The sequence below is a fragment of the Thunnus albacares genome, chromosome 3 (genome assembly GCF_914725855.1).
Source record: "Thunnus albacares chromosome 3, fThuAlb1.1, whole genome shotgun sequence".
In the NCBI taxonomy this organism is placed as follows: Eukaryota; Metazoa; Chordata; class Actinopteri; order Scombriformes; family Scombridae; genus Thunnus; species Thunnus albacares.
Window position 1 is genome coordinate 24,206,391 of NC_058108.1, and position 26,677 is coordinate 24,233,067.

The 26,677-nt window shown below is 39.6% G+C and overlaps 1 protein-coding gene across 3 annotated transcripts in view; it reads right to left on the reverse strand.

The window, feature by feature from the left end:
• Positions 1 to 26,677, reverse strand: part of inpp4b (inositol polyphosphate-4-phosphatase type II B) — a 151,670-nt gene that overhangs the window by 119,340 nt on the left and 5,653 nt on the right. For 2 of the 3 annotated variants that reach the window (XM_044347177.1, XM_044347180.1), the window contains exons 2-4: positions 25,745 to 25,789; positions 14,535 to 14,653; positions 8,499 to 8,615 (exon numbers count right to left, since the gene is read on the reverse strand). In XM_044347177.1, coding sequence (XP_044203112.1) covers positions 8,499 to 8,615; positions 14,535 to 14,653; positions 25,745 to 25,789 — 281 coding nt within the window. Of the gene's footprint in view, positions 1 to 8,498; positions 8,616 to 13,709; positions 13,823 to 14,534; positions 14,654 to 25,744; positions 25,790 to 26,677 lie in introns of those variants that run through there. The other variant, XM_044347178.1, reaches the window with a different exon arrangement.

The following is a 26,677-nucleotide window of genomic DNA, read 5'->3' on the forward strand; positions in this document are numbered from 1 at the left end:
AACTAAAATTTCATTCACTTTCAACACTTTTTCAGTTTTTTATACTCACAGAATTTCTAAATTTCAAAGTTTTCCCAATGCTAAGCAGGTTTCAGCTAATGTTCCACTTAATTCCATGGTGCTCTCACTGTTTGCAGTAAAATTGAATTTGCTAATCTCCAAGTAACAAGATATTTTGAGTACTAGTGCTATATTTTAAGTGCTATTGATTAATAATTTAGCAGCAAGCTCACTGTGTTGGCAAAGCAGGTGTAGCTTACAAATTAAAAACATGGGTAGCTAAGACAGGATTTAAGCTAACGTTCAGTTCAAGTTTACTTGTAACACAATATCATACAAAAACAATTCAAAGAGAAGAGTGATAGAATAGCAGAATATAAGTTATAGCATAAATAAAGACAGACAGCATGCACAGGCTAACAGTTCACAGGCTAACGGCCTGTTAGCGCTGGGTGGATGTGATGGATTTTCAGATTAGTCCAGCACTGCCATAACTTCCCCTTAAGTATCTTGTTGCACACCATCTGGTCTCTCTGTGTATTTGTTCACTGATAGCATAATGTTTCCAGAGTACAAACAACTTGAGTGAGGCCATCCTCTTCCTGCCCCTAAGTCACTGTGGCACGTTGAATCCCCTACCACCCATGGAGACAGAGAATACATAGGCTGAAAGCATGTAGACTACAATAATAATTTTGCATTCACATTTTCTTGCAGATGTATGATGTTAAAATAAACTGGAGGATGATGATAAAATAAATATTCTATTTGTAAGGCATCACAATGCAAAAAAATGCATCTGAAGGGAAGTGTTTTATAACAATATCAGATTCTTAGAATGAAAACTCAATGTACCCATCCTTAATTTGTACAGGAGGTTAACTGAGCATGGTCTAATTTGATTTGAACTAAACAGTATGTACGTGTATATAATGAAAAGTGCTTTTTTTCCCACCATGGAAATTTTTGAATATCATATTTGAACTGGTATGAAAAGGCAGCTTGTGCAATTGGGGACAAAAGCCATGTCCCAAATTGGAAAAACGCTGATTTTTGGGTCAGTGGTTAAGGTTAGGATTAGGGCAAGTCTCCAGGAAATGAATGCAAGTCTATGTAAATACCCCAAAAGTGACTTAAGTGTGTGTGTGTGTGTGTCTGTGGCAAATGGTCAAGCAGTTTGAGATGAAATTTTGATCAGTTCTCTTTCCATTGCCCTCTGAATCAAGGATATCTTGCTCTGTCCTTTTAGTGCAGATGGTGAGTGTGTGTGTGTGTGTGTGTGTGTGTGTGTTCATCAGGCTGCATGTGGCGGCCAGAAGAAGAAATGGCCATTATAGTAACACAGTAAAAACCCCTCTGCTTGTGTTTTATTTGATTGAATACATTTTATGGCGGCTTTATGGAAATGACCGGACATGCTCCATTTTCCTGTTTTACTCAGATGAGGTCTTTTGTTTGTTACACTACAGTGCACATCACAGAAACCAATCAAAATTCCTCACCACGGCCAGTAATAGGAATGCAAACTGAAAACTGCATTACACGTTCATTCCAGATTGCAGAGAGCAAAGGCAGGATAAATGTGGTTGCTGTGATTAGAGAGAAGAGCTCTTCCAGAGGCAGCTGTCCTATCCCTTCATACCACGAGAACACTCAGTAATAGGTTTGTACTGACAACAAACCACAGGTCTGTCATTAACGGGGTGTCTTCAAGCCTCTTCACAGATGTAAGTGAGCACAAGCGTGATGCACCCAATACACACAAATAATCTTATTTGCCTCTTTCATATGCTTTGAGCTCAAGGCTTTCTATTTACGTTATCTCTCTCAGATGAGCCATGCTCTGATTCCTGATGAACATTGACTGGCTACTAAGGTAACCTGAAAGGTGGCTCTGACCACATCTTCCACTCCAATTCAATTTAGGTAAAACCTTCTTTATACAATACAATACGATATGATATACTTTATTGTCCCCTTTGGGAAATGTTTCTTGAGCTCAGAGTCACTGCATTTAACAAATATCATTGTACATTTTACATTCAGAGTATGTACGCATGTGACACAGTCAACCAAATATTAGTATTCATATGTACATGCATTCAAGTGCCATAAGTAAAAACTTTAAAACAATATATTGCACAACCCGTCTTAACAAAGTCCCTCTGGGGACTATGGCCTCTATGGCTCATATTATGTCCTTACTGTTTAAGATGTTAATAGAAGAATGCACAAATGAGTTTTTAAAACAATTGAGTCGCCACTTGGGTACTCTATATTGTCTGCCAGAGGGTAAAAGCTTGTAGAGTGGAGGACAGTGGATAGATCAGCCAGTATTCTCTGTGTTCCTCTGAGCACAGACTGCTTGCATATAAATTGAAGAGACTGGTGTTCTTTCTTTCCTATGACCTTCATGGCGGTCTGTACAAGACGGGCAAGCCTAAATTTCAACTATATGGAGAGGTTTACTATATCATGCCTGTATCCCATACCTGATTAGGCTCTCAAAGACTGCCTGGTAGAACAGATACATATGTTTCTGGTCAACCCCATACACTTTGAGCCTTCTAGAAAAGTACAATCTCTGCTGTAGCCTGGAGCATAAGCTGTAGATATGGTCTTGCCAGGTAAATATGTTATCAATATGGACACCAAGATTCTTAGAGCTTACCGATAATGAGAGTGTTGTGGATAATCACCAAGCTGTGGTCACCTACTACCCTAGTGTCAAACACCATCTCTTCAGTTTTCTTCACATTCAAAATGAGGCGGTTAGCATCACACCAATGTACAAAAATCTATATCTCAGAGTAGTAGGATGATGTATCATTGTCTATGTACAATAAACTAAGGATAGCAGTGTCATCAGAGAATTTAAGTTTATGGTTATCAGGGTGTATGCTCACATACTCATTTGTGTACAATGTGAAAAACACTGGAGAGCTCATACAACCCGGGGGGGCACCTGAACTGATTGATTTGGGGTCAGAGAGGGTGTTGTTGACCTTTACCTGCTGGATATGATCTGCCAGAAAAGAGAGGTACCATTTAATAATAAAATGGTTGACACTGTTTCATTTTCTGAATCAACGGTTAAGGCTGAAGAGTGTTAAAAGCTGAACTAAAATCAACAAAAAGCAGGCGTGCATAAGCTTTGTTGTCTTCCAAATGCTTAAGAATCAGTGTTTTAACAGTGTGAACCTGTTAACACCATCATTAGTGCCCCTCCTCTGTCGATAAGCATGGAAAAGATCAAACAATGGATATATATCTGTTTTGATTAAGGAAACCATGTATTTTTCCAAGCATTTCATCACAATTGAAGTTAAAGCTATCGGACTATAATCATTGTCGTCAATTGGACAGGATTTCTTAGGAACTGGTGTAATGACAGTATTTTTCCAGAGAGCAGGGACAGTGTGTGAGTCCAGTGACTGTTGGAAAGTAGGGCACCGTGCTGGAGTCAACTCCTCTGCAAAAATCCTTAGGTATAAAAGTCTACTTTATACCTCCTGAAAAAATGCTCAGTGTGCTCTTCTCTAGCCTGTATTTGAAATGTAATCATCATTTTGTGCTTTCGACCATGACAGCAAGAGATGGTTTTCTCTCATCCCGCATATAAACAGCGTTCGAGACAAGATTCAGCAAATTAGTTATACTTTGAATGGACTTTGTTTAAGTTATTATGCACAAAGATTTGGCTGAGCCTATAATAAAATTGCTTTAAATGAAGCAATCTCTGTGAAGTATACCTCTTTTCAGCCACAGTGAATTTTTCTTGATTCAGTGATCAGAATGTGAGGTGCCCCTGGGAGCCATTCAAAGTGGAGTTGCAGGTAAGACATCAGTGACAAAGTAAGGCTAGCCTGTCATTCTTTGACAACTAAGGCTTGGGGGGGTGGGAGGATCACTTACACCTGAGAGATATCTAACCCGGTCATACTCCTTCTCACACCTCTACTCCCTCACTTATCGTCCTCTCAGCCCTGTGCGTGTTCTCAAATATTCATGACCACGCAGCCAGTGTCATCTTAGAATATCTAAATGGGAAGCCTAAGGCAGAGGGAAATTATCCTACTATGAAATTCTCTGGTCCTCTACGAATGTTAAAGCAGTCATCTATAAACCTTGCTCCATCAGTTTCCTCCCCCTCACCATTTCAATTTCTTTCCCTCTTATTTCCACTCCAAAACTCTTATGGTGAATAGACAGCATGGCATGTCAGACAAAACGGCAAATTTGCAAGTTTTTTTTAATGTGAGCTATCTGCTCTCCACTGCGGTAAATCAGCTTGTGGCACAACATCTGCTATATGAGCTGAAAGTGATATGTAAAACTTCTGACAAATGATTTGTAAAACATATACACAAACATAGCAAATTGCCACCATGCTTGCTCTCTCTCTGTCTCAAAAAAAAAAACAAAAAACAAACATTAAATGATTGAGCCTTGACTGAGTGATTCCTGATCTGCCACTTAAGCGACTGGGGGCTGACGCATTGTGCCAGCTCATGTTCAGGGTCATGCCTGTGTCACTTAAAGACTCTCTAATGAGACCCAGACAAGCATGCTGTGTAGGGCTGAGCAAGGCTGAAAATCTAAAAGCCACACAGCACGAAAGCACTGGTTCCTTAAAAAGAATAGAAAGACCCTCAAGTACTATATTGCAAGGCCACTACATGCGGTCTACTAAGAGAAAGGGAGAGGGAATTTTGAGCTATTGTTTTTGAGCTGGTTACAAAAGGTTGTGATCCAGCTCATCATTCAAAAGTTTTTGAATGATGAGCTGGATCACAACTTTTCCACACCCCACACTGCCTTTGAAGGCAGTGTGGGGTGTGGAGATGAGTGAAGAGTCTGAAAGGCTCAACAGGACCTGTCCTGTAAGGCTGTTGGTTCAGCCTTAAGCTCTAAAAGCCAAGCTTGAGTGAAATGCTGTGTTGAGTATCAGTGATATTCTTGACAGACTGACAGGAGCTACTGCGAAATCTCACTCACAGTCAGTGAGGGACAGCATGAAAGCCAGAGTGAAATTCTAAAGACCAAATTCTGAAGGAGTTAATAAAAAAGTTTTTTTTTTTTCCTTACAGTGCTATTAGAGAGCATATATCTAGGCAGATGGCAGATTGTATCTTTTTTAACAAAACCCTTTTTATAAACTTGAATTTAAGTGATGAACATTTCACCAGACAGCAGTAAAATATCTTTATATCCAAGCATTAACTTGCTTTGCCACCAGTGGCAACGCACTACACAACACAAAGCCTGCTCTTAGAAAGGAGGTGGCGAATGAATGGAGAGTTTATACAGTGTTGAGCTCACATGGGTGTTGTTCAACATGAATATTCAAGCACACCTCAGAATAAACCATTGTGTTCCCATTTTAAGCAAATTTCATCTGGGATTTTGTCTCAAGGCTGAATTCAAAGGAGGCAAATGACTGTACAGCAAGACACACAAGTTAATGCCATTACACAATGCAAATAAATGGTGTGCTACATAAAATATTCAAGTAAAAGTTCATTTAAAGTGCTGTACAACATGTACAAAAAAACTTCATTATTAATTTCAAAGACTTTGTTAATTATCTTAACACTTGGTCCTTTAATTTGTTGAAACTGGGTGCAAATACAACAGCAAACTCTGGGAACATGCTGAGAACCAATTTTTCAAATTTGGCAAACAAATGTATCCTGGCACAGTACGGCACAATCTGGAAAAGAAGCCGGAACAAGATGAATACATTACTAGTCTGACAAATACTTTATCAGCATGTGGAGTTTGTATTAGCCTCAAATCAGCTCCCCTCTTTCCCTTTAAAACCAGGAGATGGGAGACCGGGCCCGCTTCTCTAAGGAGAATACTGTCTCCAGGAGGGGCACAGTTGCATGGAAAAAATATACATTGCCCCAAATATTAAAATACAGCACACCAAGTATGTATCCTGCAGCAGCTGATGTCCCTGTTTCACTTGAATTTACATCTCAGGAGACAGAAATTCCTGTGCACACATAACAATGCATGCAAAGTTATTTTACATGAATCTGTGCAGCTAGCCTACAATTAGATTAGGACAATAAAATGTTTACTTATTATGGTCTATTGCTTATATCTTTTTCACTTAGTAATTAAAAGCCCATATTCACTAAGTCATATATGTTTACATGCATACAATAATGCACTGGCTGCATATGTAGTAGGAAAAGCAAAAGTCTGACTGCGTGAACAGACAGCTCCCCATAATAATATAATTTACACAACAGAAAATATTATTTATAAAAAAAATGTCCCTAGATGTTTGACGGGGCTCAGGTATTCCAAATTAATTCACTATATAAATAAGTAATCTGTGTAGAGTAGGTTACCGGTCAAGAGTGTAGAAACACACAGACGGTTGTCCACCTATTACTCTAAACCTTGGTGTCATATCTGAAAGAAATGGTCTTGCAAGGTGGAAACACAACTCAATTTCAGACCAGGCAAAACCCACCCACCTTGGTGCAAGTAGATTTCTTTCACATTCAAGTGCAAAAAACTGACTCAAGGCCTTGCAGTTGGTTGCTGGCTTTGTGTCTGCGTAAAAATCAGAGGTCTAAATGTGATAAATTTGCAAATACTAACCACTGCTGTAATGGAGTCTTTACTCATCATAAAGTTCATGAATGTTTCATCTTAAGTTATGCCAAATTAAGATCTTGGCACCCAGGGTTGAGTGGGGTGCTTGATTAAGATCAAGCATTCACCCACACTGAAGAGCCTGTTATAAAGTCTGTTTAAAATGTGTGAATCAGAGGGCCCGGCCCATTCAGGATTCTATGTCTGGCTCTTTTTCCCATTCCCACTGATGTGCTGGCTGTTTCTCCCAAGGGGAACAACGCCAAAGGACGGTCTGCCATGCTCAGATGCACATCGAAGCCTGCACACCCTTTTCCTTCGAATCTGAAGGCAAAGGTCTGAGAATGACTCAGATGAAAGATACATCCTGCAGATGTGCTGGGACGCATCATCAGTGATGGAACCTGGGGTCATCGGGTCTTTCAACATCAGACACCCTCGCCCAGGCAGGCCAGCCAGGGTTGAGCAGCATTCACCCACGAATCTGCCCTCTTGATCCAAAGTCTCCTGGTGGCTTTCTCTGCAGCTTCAGTAGCGGATCTGATGCTCTTCCTCTATGCCTCCCTGGTGATGCCCAGTAGCGTAAACGATTTGCAGAGTGAACATCCTGCAAATACTCGGCAGCCCACCTCCACAGGCTTATAGCAAGTTCACCAGCTTCTGCACTTGTCCATACGCTCTTCCAAGGGCACTGTGAGTTCCAGCATGATCAATTGCTTGGTGGATTCTGAAACGATGATCTTGTTTGGTCGAAGTCGTGTTGGCTGGGAACTTCAGCTACTTGCCCAGGTCCACTTCCAGGTGCCGGTCGGTTGCAGTGGTGAGGAGACCAGGCTTTGCTCTACGTTGTAGGTGGGGCTTCTCTCCAGCTCTGAGGAACGTGATGGTCTCTGGCTGGTGGTGGCAATTACTGGTGTTAATGGCCATGGCTACACTCTTAGCGACTGCCTTAAGCACTTGGTCATGCTGCCAGCAATAGCGCCCATCTCCAAGGGCTTTTGGGCAGCTGCTAAGGAGATGTTCCAAGGATCCTCTTCCAGAACAACAAGGGCAGGAAGGTGTCTAATTTTTGCCCTAGATGTGAAAGTTTACTGGACTTAGTAGGGCATTGCAGTAGAAGTCTGCTTGCTAGATGTTGGACCAGGTGATCTTTCATTGCAGTGCACTTTCCCATCTTGTCAATGCTCATTGCTGTCCCATCCCTACCATCCTGCTGGCTCATACCTCCTCCATGTCTGCCTGCACTTCCTCCTGAACAATTCCTGTTGCTGCTCTTTGTCCTGGACGTTGTCGACCCTGGTTGCCAGGAGGTAGTCTATGCCTGCACACCCTGTTGCTATGAACCCTACCAGTTCCTTCTGCCTCAGCCGTGAACCTCCCCGGCAGGCCTGTTTTGTCTACTTTGGTGAGCAAGGCATTGAGCTCTTTTCTGGTTTTCTGGATGGAAGCAGCTCATATGACTCATGTGAATGAGTACAAAGATTGTGCCGTAATTCACTGCCTGCTGTAATTCACCACACAACTATTTGCTCCTCTGAATCTGTAGGATAAATTTAAACATAATGAGATTCTGCTGCAGATTTCTCACAGCTTTTCATATTCATCCCCTGTAAAGTTTAAAGCTCAGTGCAGCACAACCAGCACTTGAAAGATAACTGCTTCATGACTGGCTTTGAACACATTTTCATCATTATCTCTCTCACTCTCGATTTTCAACATGCAAACATGTGCAGACACACAAAAACTCACACATTGTACAAGACCCTGGCCTGTCTGGCGAGCTCATCAGCGGCTAAGTTAGCCATGGAAAATATCAGCCTTCACACACACACACACACACAGACACAGAGACACACAGAGCAAAACAACAACTGTTTACTCACTGATTCCTGGCTCTTGTCCTTTGCATCATACACAGTTAGCTTGACTAGTGTCTCTGTGCTAGCAGGATACTCTGAAGGGAAGGTCACCCCCGTCAGAAACAGCGGGTCTTTGTTCGCCTGTCAGAGAGAGGGACAACACAGAAAAAGGGTGAGATACTTTGTGTTTGTGTGTGTGTGTGTGTGTGTGTGCACATATGTGATAGTGTGTACATGCACATTTGTGTGGCAACACACATGTTCATGAAAAAGCAGGAAGCCACGGGGAGAAAAAAGAGAGGGAGGCTTGGGGGGGTAAATGAGCCAACAGCTGGGCTCAGTCTGTCCTCCTCCTCCTCCCGGCATTTCTCCCCGCTCCCCTCACCTCCCCTGCTGCCTCTTCTGGGTACAAAAAAGGAGAAGATAGAGCTCTCCCTGGTGGGTCTACCTGGAGCTCTGGCATAACTACAGTCTCCCAACTGAAACTGCAGGCCAGGAGCAACAAATGTTGACAGGTAAATTGGCACAATGGCAGGTGGCAATAGGATTAAACCAGCCACAGCTGCCAGTGGTGAGTCATTAAACATACCAGAGGGCTAATATTCACTCACAACCTCCCTAAAATCACAATACGCAGTCATCACCTTTAACTCCCATACTTTTTGAACTGCAGGGCTTGCTTCTTTCTCTCTCTTTCATTACACAGTAAAACTGCCCACCTTAACAAGGGTGTTACTGGTATTTACTTTATATTTGATGTCACTTGTTTCACCTGTTGGAAGGAATTTTCTCTCAACAAGAGACAAGTATCATCATGAAATAAGGCAGGTTTTTCTGTCAATATATAGATCAGGTCACTTGTTTCAAGAAACAATCTGAAAAATGGGACATTTTCTGACAGTATCATGGTAATGTGCCTTTTTCCAACAATGCTCTAGAAACACAGGAGATTCTTGTAATAATTTAAAAAATGTAATTTGTTAAAACATGTTTATCTGCAAGGTAATCAAGTAGAACTGTTTCCTTATTTCACTTGTTATTAGCACATCACTTGTAGATTTGACAAGATTTGTTTCATTATTATGTGTAATTGGACACATATGTTGTGGCATCCTAGAGGTTTAGCCGGCTCAGATGCATCTCGTTGTGGCCTTGGGTCAGTTCTAGCCCAGGATCACATTTACATCATAATTCTCACAATCATTCTTGTCTTTGAATTAGTCTGATGTGGGCAAAATGCCCTAAAAATAAACTTACAGGAAATAATAAATGCTTTTTTTGTGTGTGTATACTATCTGTCATCATATTTAATTTAAGTGCAATTCATTGCACCAGAAGCTGAGGGGATTTTCTGGGAAGACTCAAGGATTGTTTGGCCATTTGGTTTTGGCTATTTGAACCGATTCAAAGCACTTTGTGTTTACAGTGGGGGCTTCCTCTTCCTCCACTCTGCTCTGATGGGCGTCTCTAGAACACAACCCTTTGGGACTGTGTGGGGACAGGCTGGGGAGTGGTAATGAGACTGACACAGACAGGCTGGCAGACATGTACAAATGTGTGGTCACACCCTTGAGGAAAAAAAAATTAGGAAAAAAAAATAAGACTAAGCAATATGGTTTAGATCCATATCATGAAATTAATATTTTTCTGATATTTATATATGTCATGTTATGGCAAAAATAGGCAAAATCCCAAGTAAGACATTAAAAGTGGTGTTCAAAGCGATGCACTGTGCATTACATCAGACAATAACTGTAGAGCAATAAAATTACATAATAATATGACATCAATAATTCCTCTAAAAGTTCATCAACCATTCTGAGGTTCGATTTTTTTATTCTTGACCTTAAAAATAGCAGTTGATAATAACAATCTCACCTCAAGGTCCATTTAGTTGCTCTTCAGAAGCTTTCTATCATATCACATCAGCAGCAGATAGAGGTTTGACAGTTTTCATGTTCAAATTTCCAATTTCTGAGCATTTTAATCCATCTATGATGCCTTGAAAGTTGACATTCAAACAGTATTCACTTACCATAAACATGGTACATGCCGTAAACAAAACATGCCTGCCCAACGGCTGACCATTGCCTCAAACTACTCAAACATAATGATCAATAACTGGTCACTGTTTCCCTGGATTCATTTGCATTAGTTCTCTATTCATTAAGCAACAATTAATAAATGCTAAATTAATTCTAAGTCCGCTAACTTGTGGCTCATTAGAGATTGACATACTGACCAGTAGAGTACAGACTAGACTAAAGTAAGAGGTGTTGGGAGGGTTGGGAACCAAACAATGAAGCTTCCTATTAAAAGGCAGTGTACTTAAAACATACACACACACACACACACAAAGACAGAATTATGTGTTGAACTGCACACACACACAAGGAGGGGACACACAGACCCACCTCTTCACCGCACCACTAACCCCACTGATCCTTCAGAAATCTTCAATGTGCTGACAGAGGGGGAATAAAACAAGTCTATTGCTTCTTGTATCAGCCTCTCTAGACATGGTAATACTAGTCTTGATACCCAGTGCCATTTTGCCATCCAGCCATGAAGCTCTGTGGTTTGAGTAGACCAACATCCTTAACACATAGCCCGATTCAGCACAGCGAATACAGACACGGAACCAATGTACTGCTTTGAGCTCAGCACAAACCTGGATATATATCAGTACACCGACAAAAAGACAGACAGAGTCATTATGCTCAAGAATGTGCAGGTACACACACACGCACACACAAACATAACCCTTTACACCTCCCTCACTGGCACACTGAATAGGCCTCATTCAGACTTACCAGCATGCTTGGCAGCCTCAGCTGCGTCTGAATCTTCTTAGTGCTACTGATGGGCTGAGATGAGCTAAAGTGGTAAGCCTGTCTCCATTTACACAGACAAGTAAGCCAGTCTGTCATACAAGTGGTCAACATATGCTAGAGGAGACAGCTGTCCCTCTCTTGTCTTTTTGACCGTTTGTGTTGCAAACCTCGGTGGAATCGCCAATTTAAACCATTAGAGGGTGTGTGTGTTTGTGTATGATTGGGTTGGTGGGGAAGTAGGAGTATTCTGGCTTGAGTCTCCCTACACTGGAGGTTTTTCTCCCTCCCTTGACCACTCAATTACACACACACACACATACACGCACACACACACACACACAGAGACTAGACTTTTTGGACTTGTTCCAGGCAGGGGGTTCTTCGCTTGACTAGTATGACATCAAAGGCCGTTTTATCCCCTAGCTTTGCATGACGTCAAATCCCCTCGAGTACTGCCACTCCTGGACCCACTGCCCATGTTTTAGGAATGGGATTTTCCTACAGACATATTAGGGTTTGGCAGAAAATGCAGCTCTTTCCATCCCAATTTCTCGTCTCTTGTGTCATGCTAAACACACTGAGAAGGCATGCACATGTGGAAAACAAAGCACTTCCAAATTTCACAAAAAAACAAGGCCATTTCTTTTCTTGAAATGGCAGAGCACTCGATTAAAGATACAAGATACCATTTTTTGTCAGTAGCTTCAAGTACAATTTGTCGAAGATGTTTCCCATTGCACTTTAAGGAGATTTAGAGGGCTTTAGATTTTCTACTTAAGTTGTCACTGGTCCTTTCTGTTTTACCAACAGTAGATTAAGATACAGTACCCACATGGAGACATGCTCTTGCTCTGCAGAGATAAAAAGGGTCTGCCTATTGTGGGAATATGGCACTGTGTCCCAGCTCCACACTATATACTATATCAATACTATTAAGTATATACTATGTACTATTTGGGGAATTCGTATAAACAATATTAATGTACTTGCCTGCATGAGTGGACTGGGTTTTTTGGTTCAATAGAAATCTGTTGTATTTTAACCGGCCTTTTGTTGTGACTTTTTACAACTTCTTTCTATTTTCGATATGCACAAATAAACAAGAAACTCACATGAAAACTTCAATGTCAAGCAAAGGACCTATTGTTTTCCAAGGATCTGTTATTTTATGTTTTGTTTTCCATGCTCACCTGAGGCTGTCGGACCAACATCTTAATCTATCCTCACCCTTTTTTCCCCCAACAGTGAGTAGCTAATTCATTTCTCCTGTGTGCATTGTGGAAAACTGTCATTGAACTATAAAACCACATTAATCAATTTTATGATTCATACTTTAAATACATATTCATACTTTTTAAGTACGCTTTATATTGTTAGCTTAGAGTTAGTATATAGTATGCAAGAGGCAAAGGGTAAAAGATTGTTTTATCTTTTGGTACAGTAGCTGTTGCTATTTTGAGGAACACCAAGAGACAGTCAGTACTTGAAGGACAGATATGAGCTTAACACCGTTGTTAACATCATTTGGCATATTCTGTTTTCATTTTTTAAATTAATGAAATCTGAAGAGAACACTGTCCTGAACTCAAGTCCAGATCTCAAATGATTTAATGCTATCATGTTCTTTTCATCTGACCCCTGTCTGGTGATTCATGAGTAAGACTAGAGAGGGCTACTGTATGTAGCAGCTGGCATGTTCCATCATTTATCTTCTAAATTAAACCTTTATAATATATACCATGCATTCCAGATAATACACCTATCACATGAGTGGGACTAATGCTTGAGATTTCATGCAACCAAGACTCCAATCAGTGCCCAGCAAAGCCAGCAGCAGCTGTTGAGTGCAGGCATCCCGGGAATGTGACAAACAGGAGAAACACAAGTGGCAGTTGGGCTATCTTCAAATTCATACTACAAACACAGCAGAGCTCCCCACCACACACACACACAGACACATACATACACAAACACACAAACACAAACACACACACACAGACACATACATACACAAACACACAGACACACACACACACACACACACACACACACACACACAGGTTACAGGTGTCCAGACAAACAACCTCTGTTCCTCTTAACAACTCTACTACAAATAATACTCTAATTCAAAGTCAATTTTTGAGAGTGACTGCATGTTTTAGTGTGGTACAGCTTTTGAGTCAAAAGTACTCTAATATCACTGATAAGACTGACTGATCTTATTATTGTAGAAAGTGGTAAACTGTTTTGGTATATGCACTTTTACTACACTATCCTGACTAATGAAATTAATATCTGGCACAGAAAACTGCTCAGACTATCTTAAACACCTCTTATAAAGTTGCAAACCTCTCTTTTAAAACTTGTAACATGACATGTAAAATCACATACGTGCACATACCCTGTTTTTGTGGAGTCGAAAGCAGTCCATATCCTCAGAACCTACTCCAAATCCTGAACATTACTGCCATGAAATCAAAACTGCAGCGGCACTGAGAGTGTCTGCAGAGCTGCCTGAGCCAGCATACAGTATCCTACCACATCCTGTGTTTCCACTCACACACACACACACACACACACACACACACACACACACACACACACACACACTGCTGTTCCCTTGACAGGACTGAGGGGAAAGCAGTTAAAATGCAGTCTTTGAAAAGAGACGGTTATGCTAATTTAGCTTTACTGGATTAGCAGGAAAATAAAAGTGTCTCCTTTTTATGCGTCAGGAAACTTTGCCCTCATGTGAGGAAAGAAAAATGTGTGTGTGTGTACATGTGTGTAAAGGGGGTGTTCCATAGTGGGACAGAGGGCAGCTGTTGCTGTCCAAAAAACACTTGGTTGGCTGTTGCCTTAGCAACAGTGCTGTCAAAGTAGTGGTAATACAAGGAGCATTTAAAGAGGTCAAAGAGCATAAAAACACTCTCACTGTATCGAACTCCTATCCAATTAATCCCACAAACACATACTGATTGAGAGCTACACACAAACTCATATAGATGCATGGACTCAACTGTCACAGGAGATAGAAGGTTAACGCTCATAGTCTGTTCCAGTTCGATGAGTCAGATGGTAAAAAAAAAAAAATAAGGGAAAAAAGGAGGCCAGACAGAGATGGAGAGAACACCAACCAAGACCCAGTGACCCAGAGACACAGCGAAACAACAAACATCAAAGGTTGGAGAGAGGCTCAGAGGATGGTGCATGTGTGTTTCCTTACCTCCACTATCTCTGTGCACGCGTGAGAGACGAGGTGCTGCTTGTGGGGGTCTATGACAGCCACCTGGACCAAAGCATTGGGCTTCCTGTCTCTGCCTGAGGCCACCAGATCACTACATGCTACAGAGAGGGAGAGAGGGAGGGAGAGTCGATGAAGGGAGGAGAGGATAGAGAGAACAGGAGACAAGAGGAGAACAGGGAGAAGAAGAAGAAAATCAAGATGAAGAGGAGGAGATAATCCCTTACAATAGACATATAAGTGACACAAATCATATGATACTGGGGCACAAATGAAGAACATATTGAGAAACACAATAGATTAATCTGGGACAAGAAAAGAAAAGAAAACAACGAAGGTAGATGATTTAAAAAATATCTCCTGTCAGATTAGAAGTCACATGCCAAAAGCGTTTAAGAGTTGCATCACCACAAAGGAACAAAGGAGTTAAATCTATGGTCCCTTCTCTCTCTCTCTCTCTGCAAAGATTACAGGAATCAAAATATAATAAAAGTTTTGTAGAAATAAATAAAATGTATATACATTGAGATATATAATTGTTGCCTCAGCAGTTGATTAAAATGGCAGCCAGACAAGTAGTATTCCCTCTGGCAGTGAGATATCAGTTTTATTAGGGCTTTCATTTCCGTCAACAAAAGCAGCTTGTCACTCAGCCCTGCTGGGCTCCAAGGACAGGAAGACTTTGCATCCCACAATTCCTTTATAGGAAACTGACACTTCCTGGTTACCAACAGAAACTCCCCCTAACACGATAACACTCGCTGATCCCATCACAACTAAACTGATGCATTTGTTCATGATAAACACTACTGCACTAATATATCCTCACATATACAGTTCAGGTGTGTTGCGCTTTAGACCAAGAGTGGGAAGTTTGCTTTTTCCTGAACCTTTCAAAACATGTTATGTGCAACACTGAGCAGGGAAAAATGTCGATTTCTGCGGTTACAATTTGTCACAACATTGAAGATAAGTTTAAGATGCTGTTCACGTCTGTTACACATGAAACGCCTATAAAAGCATCCAGCCTGACACCCAGTAGATTACACCATATGGCTCTGAATTTTATGTATTAATGAACATTGTATACACTTCAGTACAGTAATGACAAATTTGTGCTCAGCAACCTCCATGGATCCGGTCCAAGAGCTGCATTTTATCTACCCAACACAATTTTGGCTTGTAAACACCAATTGATCTGCTCGTGATGCCTGATCAGTTTCACACATTACTCTGCAAAAAAAGTCTGGATAATATCACTCAGTGGGTGAAATTCCATGTTTTTAAGCAACTGAACAGCAACTAGAGATGGAAGGAGGTTTTGGGAGGCATTTTAAAAGGGAGTGAGGAACAAGAGTAAAATTGAAGAAATGAAGGGTTCAGTAGCAGGGCATCAAACCCTCTGATGCACAGTATGTAGACCTTTCTTTTCGTGAGTTTCGAAGTTTATCTGTGAGTTTAGATATTTATCTGACTCTCTCTGGTGTGTTAGGTGAGGATGTGAGAAACTAGAAATACCGCCTCGTGATTATAAGCCTCTGCCAACCAGTCAAGTTGCAGTTTACATCCATGTCTGTCCAGACTCATGACATTTGTAGTGAGGACTTTGACGGAATTTAATAAAATCACCACAGTTTCAAGGTGGGCACCCAAGCTTAGTTTTACTGATTCAGTATCCGGCCGAATATGAAATATGGTCACAATCTCCCCTTTTGGATATAAAATGTCATCATTTTATCCTATTAGACATTTGTGTAAAACTTTGTCAGAATTACAGTATGAATTCTTGAGTTATGGCCAAAAACATGTTTTATGAGGTCACAGTGACCTTGACTCTTGACCCCCAAATTCTAATCAGTTCATCCTTGAGTCCAAGTGGAAGTTTGTGGCAGATGTAATGAAATTCCCTCCAGGCGTTTCTGGGATATCGTGTTCAGGAGAATGGGACAGACTGATGTGAGGTCATAGTGACCTCAACCTTTGAACACCAAAATTTGAAGAAGTTCCCCACGGCGTTCCTGAGATATCGCTTTCACAAGAATGGGACAGACAGAAAGACAGACAGATGGACAACAAGAAAACATAATGCTTCCAGCCACGGCTGTCGCTGGCACTGAGGCATAAAAACAAGAGTAAAGTCGTTCTCATTCAATGTGCAACTATAGGAAGCTATTTTAGTGAATTGTGCCTTCATGGCAAGATGGACAAAGACTCATAAAAGATATAGTGTAACAGTACAGTATATTACAGTATATATATCTTCCTATTCACCTATTGTATATATCTAAGATGGAACCAAACACTTTCCAACAGCGCTGGAATGCTGATTGTACTGTCAAGGTGACTGACTTTGACTTTTTTAAAGAACAGCAATACAAAAAAACTGGGATTTAATGAGCAGTCGTCACACACATCTGCAGGAAAGCAGAGGACTGTAAGAATATGTTTTCAGCATACACAAAATCAAAGCTTGTTTTGTAATATATGACACACTCAAATATTAACTACAGCAGAGGGTTTGTATAGTCGTTCACAAAATATATTTACAATTGTGTGTACTGTAACTCTGTTATTGTTCACAGAGAACAACTATAGTGAAAGAAAATCAAACTACAGTCAATTCAGACAAAGTTAAAAAATTATTGACAACTTTAGTCACTCATTGTTTCGATTTCTATGTCTGAGTTGTGATCATCATCTTGGTCAGAATCACAATATCGTCTATCAACAGCAGTTTGTTTAACAATTTACACTTAGAGTTACCAAGATAAACATACAGTTAACTTACTGGCAAAGATTAAACAGACTACATACTAGCTTAGACTCTTATTTTTTGCTCTAATATTGTCATGTTTCAATAGTATAAGCACAATAATGCACAATGAAGTGTCCCAGTATCACACAATAACTGAATCTACCATATGAAGAAAAGTATTATCACTTCATCTGTTGTAGCAGTCTGTGCTACCTCTCCTTATCACCCATAAACAGACAGATCATCAAACAACAGCAGTCATACTTTCCAAATTGTTTCCATTCAAAAATTGGAAAAATAGGAGCAGGTGTACAGCAAGAAACGGGTACGGTTCTCCTGTACTGAAATTCAGTCAAGTGCTCTGCCTTTAAAAAGTGTCTGTATTCTCCAGAACAAAGTCAGAAAGAAAGGCAGACCTCCAAAAAGAATCACCTCATGTACTGTTTTTTTTTAGATGAATCTGTTCACAATCAATAGGCTGACAAATCTGCTGACACGTTTCAGCATAAAGGCTTGGTTGTACAGTTATTGTTTGGTGGGACTATGTGCGTCTTTTAGAACTGAGTGTGTGTAATTTTCTCCATGTATCTTTTTACTGAGCTTTCGAGCTTTAGTGTCTGACTAATGTCACATATTCTTAATATATCCCTATATGCTTAATATTATGTTTAAATTATCCAGTTTATACTATAAATTAAGCATTTACCAAAATGCCTTGAGCTAAAAGTGGAAACTACAGCTGATTACAAATTGAACATGTTTATAAACTGACTGGTTGTAAGCAAATCTTTTGCTTATCTGATTACACCAAGATCTCACAATGTTGTGCATTTGTTGCATGTTATCCTCTCTTTATTTCTATCCCTAACCACTGTAGTCTTTTTCTTGTAAATTATGCAAAAAAAAAGAAGAAAAAATTGACATGGTGTATCTCTTACCAAAAGAAACAACAAAGCAGCATTGAGTGGTTCAATACATCAAAAACATCCTGAACAGAAAATAATAAAATATAAATGTCACAAATAAAGAGCAGAGTTGCCTGTGAGAAGCACTTAACATCAATGATGAATGATGATAGATTAAGTAAACTGAGATTTTAGCCTTGAACCTAAACAAACACCAAACACACGCAAACCAGCAAGTCAGGAGGTCAATAGCAGATGTAAAACTAACCTGACTGAATAACTACATACACTTGATATACACTATACAAACTGTATTTTTCAAAGTAGGCAAGACCTAAACATGAAGCCTCTAAAGACTGTGTGATGAATACTGATAAAAACTCCCATCTATTACATTCAAACCATGTGACATCAGTTCTGAAATAGACCTTTGATTGCATTAGAGTAAATCTCATTTGCTAATTCCTCCAATTCTCCAGGGAATGTCTTGTCATGAGACTCACTTAAAAGTATCCAATGTACAAGGTTTCATTTTGTGGTATTAAATTGAAAAGTGCTTCATTGGAGCCATTAAAAACTCGGTCTCTACATTGTTATGCTGACACACATTGTTTGAGAATTGGTGAAAGAGTTCGGCAGTAGGGGCAGCGGCACAGCAGGGGAGCGTAGAGTGAATTGTGAAGGGTTAAGAACTTCATCTAAATGGACGTCGGTGCATGTAGCCATTACAAGGCAAACCAGGAGTCATATATTAAAGATGAACTGTTTTGCTACATGATATAAAAGACCCGGCTGATACTGAAGTAAAGAAAACTACTTGTTAACCAACCTGTAGTTTTGGTAATGTAGGTTTACATATTTAATGGATTAATGCAGTATATAAACAGTTTTTCAGAGCACAAATAAAAATGCTTCATTTTTTATCATTCAGAAATCATTATCCATTAAATCAGTAGTTCAGAAACAAGCCAGCCATCTAATCAGATATGGATTTAACTTGGATGCCCAGGCGATAATAGAGCTTGACTGCACCTGCTAAGATAGAAGACCACTCAGGGTCCTCAAACCTGGGATAAAGAGGTATTAATCTTCACCTTCATCCCACAAAACCAAAGGAGGTAATGAAAGAGAATAATTGAAACAGATAAGGCTGATGTGACATGGGGTGTTAATGTCTATACTTGTGTGCCTCCGTGTGTATACATTCAGTTTTATTGCATGTTTAACAACTAAGTGAGATTGGTTGCAATAAACACACTGATGACCGGTGGATTTATTTAGATGACCAGAGGATTTCCCATGTCCTGCGTGTGCCTGCTCACGTGTTTGATTGTGGTCATACGCCTCATTGAGCAATGAGACAACAGCGCTCTTTGCAAGCTGTGCAAAAGCCGGGCAGACACATGATTTTATTAATCTTGTGTGACGCATTTAATCACACGACAGGTTTTACACTCTATCTGCCAGAACGTACAACTTCTACGCTCACACTGTAAAGTTCTATCGACTGGTCACGACGTGGGTGCTCACACTGAATGTAAATGTGGAACCCCAAAACAATTCTTATTATGTTTTATTCACAGAAGATAGCGCATCCTCTGAAATAAAGAAAAAAAGGAGAAAGGAATTGTTACTTTGTGCAATTCCACTTTGAACAGAAAGCAAGAAGAAAAAAAAAGTAGAATATAGACCTGCAAGTAGCTGAGGACATGCAGCAAATACAGTCTGTTTTTCAGCAAAGTTCAATCTTATTTCTATGGCAGCACGGTCTCAATCAAGACTGCAGACTGCATGGAACTGCTCAAACTCATTCTGGCAATTAATCGGGCATCATGACTCCCATAAACGACAGACAATTTGGAAATTCTGCTCAGTTATAAAATAAGCCAGGGGCTAACAATGCAGGGTTAAAATCTTAATACATACAGAGTTTGCCAAGCGTAATAGTAGAAGACAGCAAAAATGTTTCTATGGGTAAAAACAAGGAAGACAGTAACATTCAGTGCCTCGGATTCTCTTAGCAGTTATGGTTGGGAAAAGGCTACAAGACATGGTTGCACTGTAGAATATCTTGCAGTGCAGCAAAGCTCATGCATGTATTATCTCTTAGGGGCTATTCTGATTCCACATTCCCTTTCTCTCCTCTACACCCTGGTGCCAGGTCTTTTGGACAAACATTAAAGGAGGTCTCACATTTGCTTTTGCAGGAGGAAAAGCTGAGGCAGAGGAGTTTGTGCTCAGGCAAAAAACAAACAAACATTATAAGTCATGCAAAAATATGTTCATATGCACTGATATGTGCATCCAAACAGGATTTGTGTGTATGTGATTGAGGGGACTGTTGTGCCAGTACTGTAGGTGCTAAAGGTGTTTAACTATTTACACACCTGCATGGACATACTGAACATACAATGCATACACTCAAGTATGCAATGACATACATGCATGCACGTAATTCCTCTGCATCCACTGAGGATGCCACAGAGCTCCATCTTTTTTTCTTTCAGGCTGTTACATCATATCATCACCTCTCCATTTTGTGGCTCTCTATCTGCAAATTACATTGGCTCTCTTTTCTTGATATGATTCTAACATTGTTTTCTTCTTTTGCTTTGCAGCAATCACATACACACAAAATCTATAATTGGATACTGCAGATAAGTTGCTGACTGTTCTCATCAGTCACTTCAGGGGATGTATATTTGACTGGCCAGAGGGACTATCCCTATCCTGCTGCACAGTTAACCACAGCCAGTCTGGTGATTGAAACGGGACTGGATACCCAACCATGCATCAACAGATTGGCTCTCTTACAGGGATATGACACTTCGACTGACCCTCTAAGGTCAGAGCTATTATGATGCTGGGTGGGGGTGGAAGGAAAGGGAAATAGAGAGGGTGACAGAAGGAAAGGATAAGGGAGTCCCTTAGAGGGACATTTAGAGTTTGAGGAAGGAAGCCTGAGTGAGAGGGGAGATAATGAGGGAGTGACAAAGACAGAGGAAAGAAGAGTGTGACCTATTAAAGTGAAATAGATTGAAATAATGGATTAAAAAGCAGGATAAACTGACCAAATCCCTAATAGCTTGAAGAGCATCACATTTGTAGATATTTTAATCATTTATTACTGAATTACCTGCCTTAGCTTAGATGAACATTTATTCAACAATAAGGTGACTTGCATTTTTTGTCAAGTAACTCAACTACCAAAGTACACTGAGAATGATTCCTAAATTACCATAACAATTGAGCAATTGGAGTAATAATGTTTGCCCTTCCTTGGAGGCTTCAATTACTATGCTGTATTTATTTTGTGTGATTGAAATATGCTGAGCTCTTTCAAGATGAATTTGCTGGAAATTAGTTTTAATGCACTGGGCCTCTGTGACCCCGCAATGAATCTAAATTCCATTTAATCGAGAGGGGAGCCCTGGGAGTTGCCACAGGAGACGAATATATGCTCATCTCCAGAAGACACTTATTCATCATGATAATTATTTCAACGCTTCAATTAATTTGACAACATTATTTGCATGTGCCGCCATTTTGCACACCTGTTTGCCAGCGGGTCTGGGGAAAACAGAGAAAATAAGGGCTGTCTTGTTGAGATAAACACATATGTCCTTCACCCGCTACACAGTGCATCTTATCACCGTGTAAGTTTATAAGATACTGACAAGCACATGATCAGTAAAAGACTTTAATATAATGCCCATAATTTGCCATTTCTATGTGAATGGAGCCTCAAGCTTGAAATGAATTGTGTAAAATTGAAAGTGCATTTGTTAAACTGCCATTCACAGCAAAGTCACACCTGCTACTTCTGGATATTATGCAAAAAATACTTTTTTTTTTTTTTAATGTATTTTTTAACTTAGAACTGTTGAAGAGTATTATAAAATTCACTTTGGAGGAAAAAAAATCTTTTAAAAATCTTTTAGTTCTGTAAAGAACCAAGAACTTCAGTTGAAACAGAACAAAAGACTTCAATCATCAGAACAATCACGATACAGAACTGACCTGATTCAACATGGCACGGCCATTATTAACACTGACACAAAAGAATGAAAAACTTCACTGAGAAATGAGAGACAGTTGTATAAGTTGCTATTATAAATTACAGTAGGGTGCTAGTAAAAGTTTCTATCTTAGTGGCGTTAGTGTGTGTATAAGTGCATGTACACTGCAAGCACACCTAAATGAAAAACTATTTACTGTGATTTGACTTTTAGAGGCAATATAGAAGTTACTTAATGATCATCTCTCACTTTTACGGCATCAAAGTTGCTGCATCTAATTCAGTATTCGAATAATGAGGTAGCAATGAGGCACTTCCCTCCATTAAAAAATCAACCTGTGCTCCCCTGAAAGCAATATCAGCGTTTAGGGTGGAGAGGTGGTCATAACAAGATAAATAATTAATTTCATTAACAGCAATATTTCAGGCAATGGATAACAGAAGAGATATAAATGGAATAAAGGTCCATTGACTTCTGTGCCTCCACAAAGGCACAGAAGTCACCGTTTTAAATTGTTTGGTATTTTAAGAGATAGACGTGTGCACACCACTGAAATTTCTCCCGTGAGCTTGTTTGTTTCTATTTAACATTTTGAGTAGAGAAGCTTTCTCACATTAGAGTTTATGACAGTGTCAAAACAGAAGTAGACTCTGACACATGTGATTCTCCTCATTATTTTTTGGGTTGAGTGATAAGTCCAATGCTGTAATGGTAGTAAAACCCAGCAAGTGATGAACCTGATGAACAGATGACAGCTGTATTCTGCAGCATCTGTGCAAGGGTAAGGAGCATCTTTTCTCACTCTGTGTGTATGTGGTCAGAGTTAGCTCAGAGTCTTTATATAGACTGCTTCTAATCACTGGTCATGTTTGTTAAGCTTTAATCATATTTGAATTACAGTCTGACAGTTTATTGTTTTGTTCTCTTTAATCTGTGTGCCTGTCTCGGTAGTGTTGAATTGATATTAGGAGTAATCATCCTGTGAGGGGGTGAACTGACCACTGTCGACAGTTGCTTTAGGTGCATGCGTAAGTGTGTGTTCATCATTGCCATCTAGGGAAGTTGTATTACTCTAAATACCATGTATTTCTACAATTATATAATTGAAGTTAATCGCAAAGGTGGGGTGCCACTCCTAACCACACACACACACAGACATGTGCAATTAGCAATCAACAATCATTCATTATAGTTAGTATATACTTTTCATCTCCGTGGAATGTGCAGTAGCTGCAGTTCAATTAGAAAACTGCAGCCAGTTTTAATAGGGATGAAAAAAAGAAATACATTAAGCCTCTACTCAAATCACTGCAATGGCTTCCAGTACACACTAAAATTGACTTTAAGGTTTCTTAATTATCTATAAAGCACTGAATGGCCTTGCTCCACAATGTGTTAGATATGTTTAAAAGCTATGAGTCACCCATACCTTTCCAGTCATCTGGTATTTGTCTTCATGCTCCTAGTTGCAGAATAACCTTCCTAAAGACTTGAGATGTGCTCTGACTGTCACATCGTTTAAAAGCAGCTTCAAAACATGTATTTTTTGTTTCCTTTCAATAATAAGTATTGTATCTTAGCCACTGAATAGATTGTGTGGGCTTTCAGATTCAGGTTCAGATTATTTCCTGGCTGCTTGTTGTGACAGAGCAGTTTGTAAATGGCTGTTTTCTTTCTTCTTTTTATTTAAAAAATGTAACTGACTTTCACTGCGTATAAAATACAATGTATAAATTAAGTTTACCACCAGGAGTTAGCTGCCTAGCTAGCAGCTGCTGAACCTGCAAAGAGACTAAGGGTGTCATGTAATCGAATCATGGTTACTACTGAATTCTTATTCTCATTAATGAGTTTAATACTTTTAAATAAAAGAAAACAACACATTTAAAAGTGCCACATCTTTAAAAGCTCCTACATGTACTTCAACTTGTTCTGTATTCTTTTGATCAAGATTATTAAAAGTTAGAAATAAAATATGCACATATCTTTTACAAACCATATAAATTAAACAGCGTCATTGAGGGTTTGACAGGATCTTGGAAAGGTTCAACAGATGAACTGTACATTGAGCACACATCCAACCAGGGTAATTAAAGAAGGACACGGTATTTCTAGGTGCCAGCTGTCAGTTGTATTCTCCACCATGACAGAGAATTTACATTCAAATAGTTTTTCTACCCAAGTGCAGACCTTCTCTCCACAGAATTATCTGAGTGCAAATTCAAATAGTATGAAGATTTAGAAACCAAAGTAAGCATTACAAAGGCTTCGTTTGATTTTTTTTTTTTTTGCATAATATATTGGTATCTATTGTATGTGAATCCATGTGCACATAAACCCAGTTGTGTGCACGTGAGTGCGTGCATGTTTTGACGATGACTTTTCTATTGAGGCCCACTCAATAATAATGAAAATAATAATACATTTTATTTATAGAGTGCTTTCAAGGTACTGAAAGACATATTACATAAGTTAAAAGGATCATTAAAAAAACAAGAAAAATAACATGCTAAAAGCACAAAGTAGCACACAACATTTATCACACATTAAAAGCAGCTCTAAAAATATCAATATCTACAATATATAAATAAACTGTGATCACATGACTTTATGGCTCACTGTAATTTGTCATTGCTGTTTAATCACACTATGAGCATTAAAAATTACTTATCATGGTCAGAAGGCACACAGAGGTCAAGAGGTTATCAGGTGGCACTATAGAGGATGACTGCACAGAATGATCATCTGTCCACGTAGTATTGAGATATCTAAAAGATATCTAAAATTAAATACAGATTTCCAAGGATGTGGCTACAATTTCTGTCACTCCCCCATTTATTGTGAGCGGAACAGTAGGAAGCCTTTGTTGAAGTCACCTCGAAAGATAGAAACAAAGCGCCAGGATGCAAATCTTTGATACCATCAATCTTGACTGTCAAAGACCATTGGAATAACATTTCAGTTTGGATTTTTGCTTCAGGAAACTTGACCTAAGCCACAATGAAATGTCTAGAAATAGAATTCCAACATCTCCGTTGCATAAAAAATGAATGAGGCCATCTTGACGAAAAGTTCAAAAGGACCCTCTCATCAGTCTGTCTAATGTTTTCTCTGTGCCTTGTTTCTGTTGTCCCTTCTAACCATACTTATGGCCTGAGATACTTGTTTGTGTCAGAATTGAAGAAAGATAAGGGATGTCTGTAGATACACTGCTAATTCTGACTGACTTCTGCATTAGTGTAACTGTCAGCATGTGAGTGTTGATGTGTGTTTGACAACAGTTACATGTGGATTTATTTTAGCCAAGAGGGCTGATGGGCCATAAACTTTTGTTGTGTATCTGGGCCAAACAAGGGAAGAGAGATTTGACATTACTCAATGTGTGCAACCATGCAAGCATCTTTTATCTAATGTACTTAAAAGAATGTCAACAAAGTGCTGGGTATCTTTTCTTTCAGTACTTCCCTGTAAAATATAATGACCCTTGAGTCATAGAGTAAACAGAGGACTTACCAAGGCTGAACTCCACTTGAGGCAGCTTGGGTGTTAGAATAACACCTGAAAGACAGAGACAGAAAGATAGAGGAGTGTTGAGTTAAAAGCAGAAGAGGGGGGACAAAGGAAGAAGAAAACATCAAGATCATGGAAGAGGCAAGAAAAACATAACATAATCAGAGTCTTAACTATTGCAGACACTGAGATTTAAGAAATTACTTAAATGAACAAGACTAAGAATCTACATCCATGCTAGCAGCGTGTTTCAACCTCATGGTGGTGCTAGAGAGATCACCAAAGTTATTAGGATTGATTGTCTGGGAATCAATAATATCTGTACCAAATTTTCTGCCAAGTCATCCGTTAGATGTTGAGATATTTCACTGAATAAGTGAAAACCTTGACCTGCTGGTGGCATTAAATGAAAAGTCAGAGGGATTCATCTTCTGGACACCATGAATGTCTGTTTAAAATCTCATGACAATCCCTCTGACAGTTGTTGAGATATTTCAGTCTGAACCAATGTGGCGGACCGACCAACTGACATTGCCATCCCTGGAGCCAGGCTGCTAGCATGGCTAATAAAAAGGAATAATCACATACAGCGGAATATAGACAGAATATAAACTAGATTGAAATCTGAAATCCATTTTCGCCAATGTGGTGCCACTGTTAAGACAGAAACTATTTTAAGCAGAAAAGAAAAATGTCATTAGAGATTGCTAGGAGCAGGACAGGCTCCCAAAATGCCACAATGATTGGTGTAACTGTTCATTTTAGATTATGCAAACACACTGCAATCTCTGTAAGTGTCAGAACAAGAGTTTCTGGGTATCCACTGTCCTTGAGGGCTTACGCCATAATGATGAGTAGAGGACTGACTGCTTGTATCATCTGTCACCAACACTGTCTCTCATTCATCACTTTCACAGTCTGACACACAACCATTCA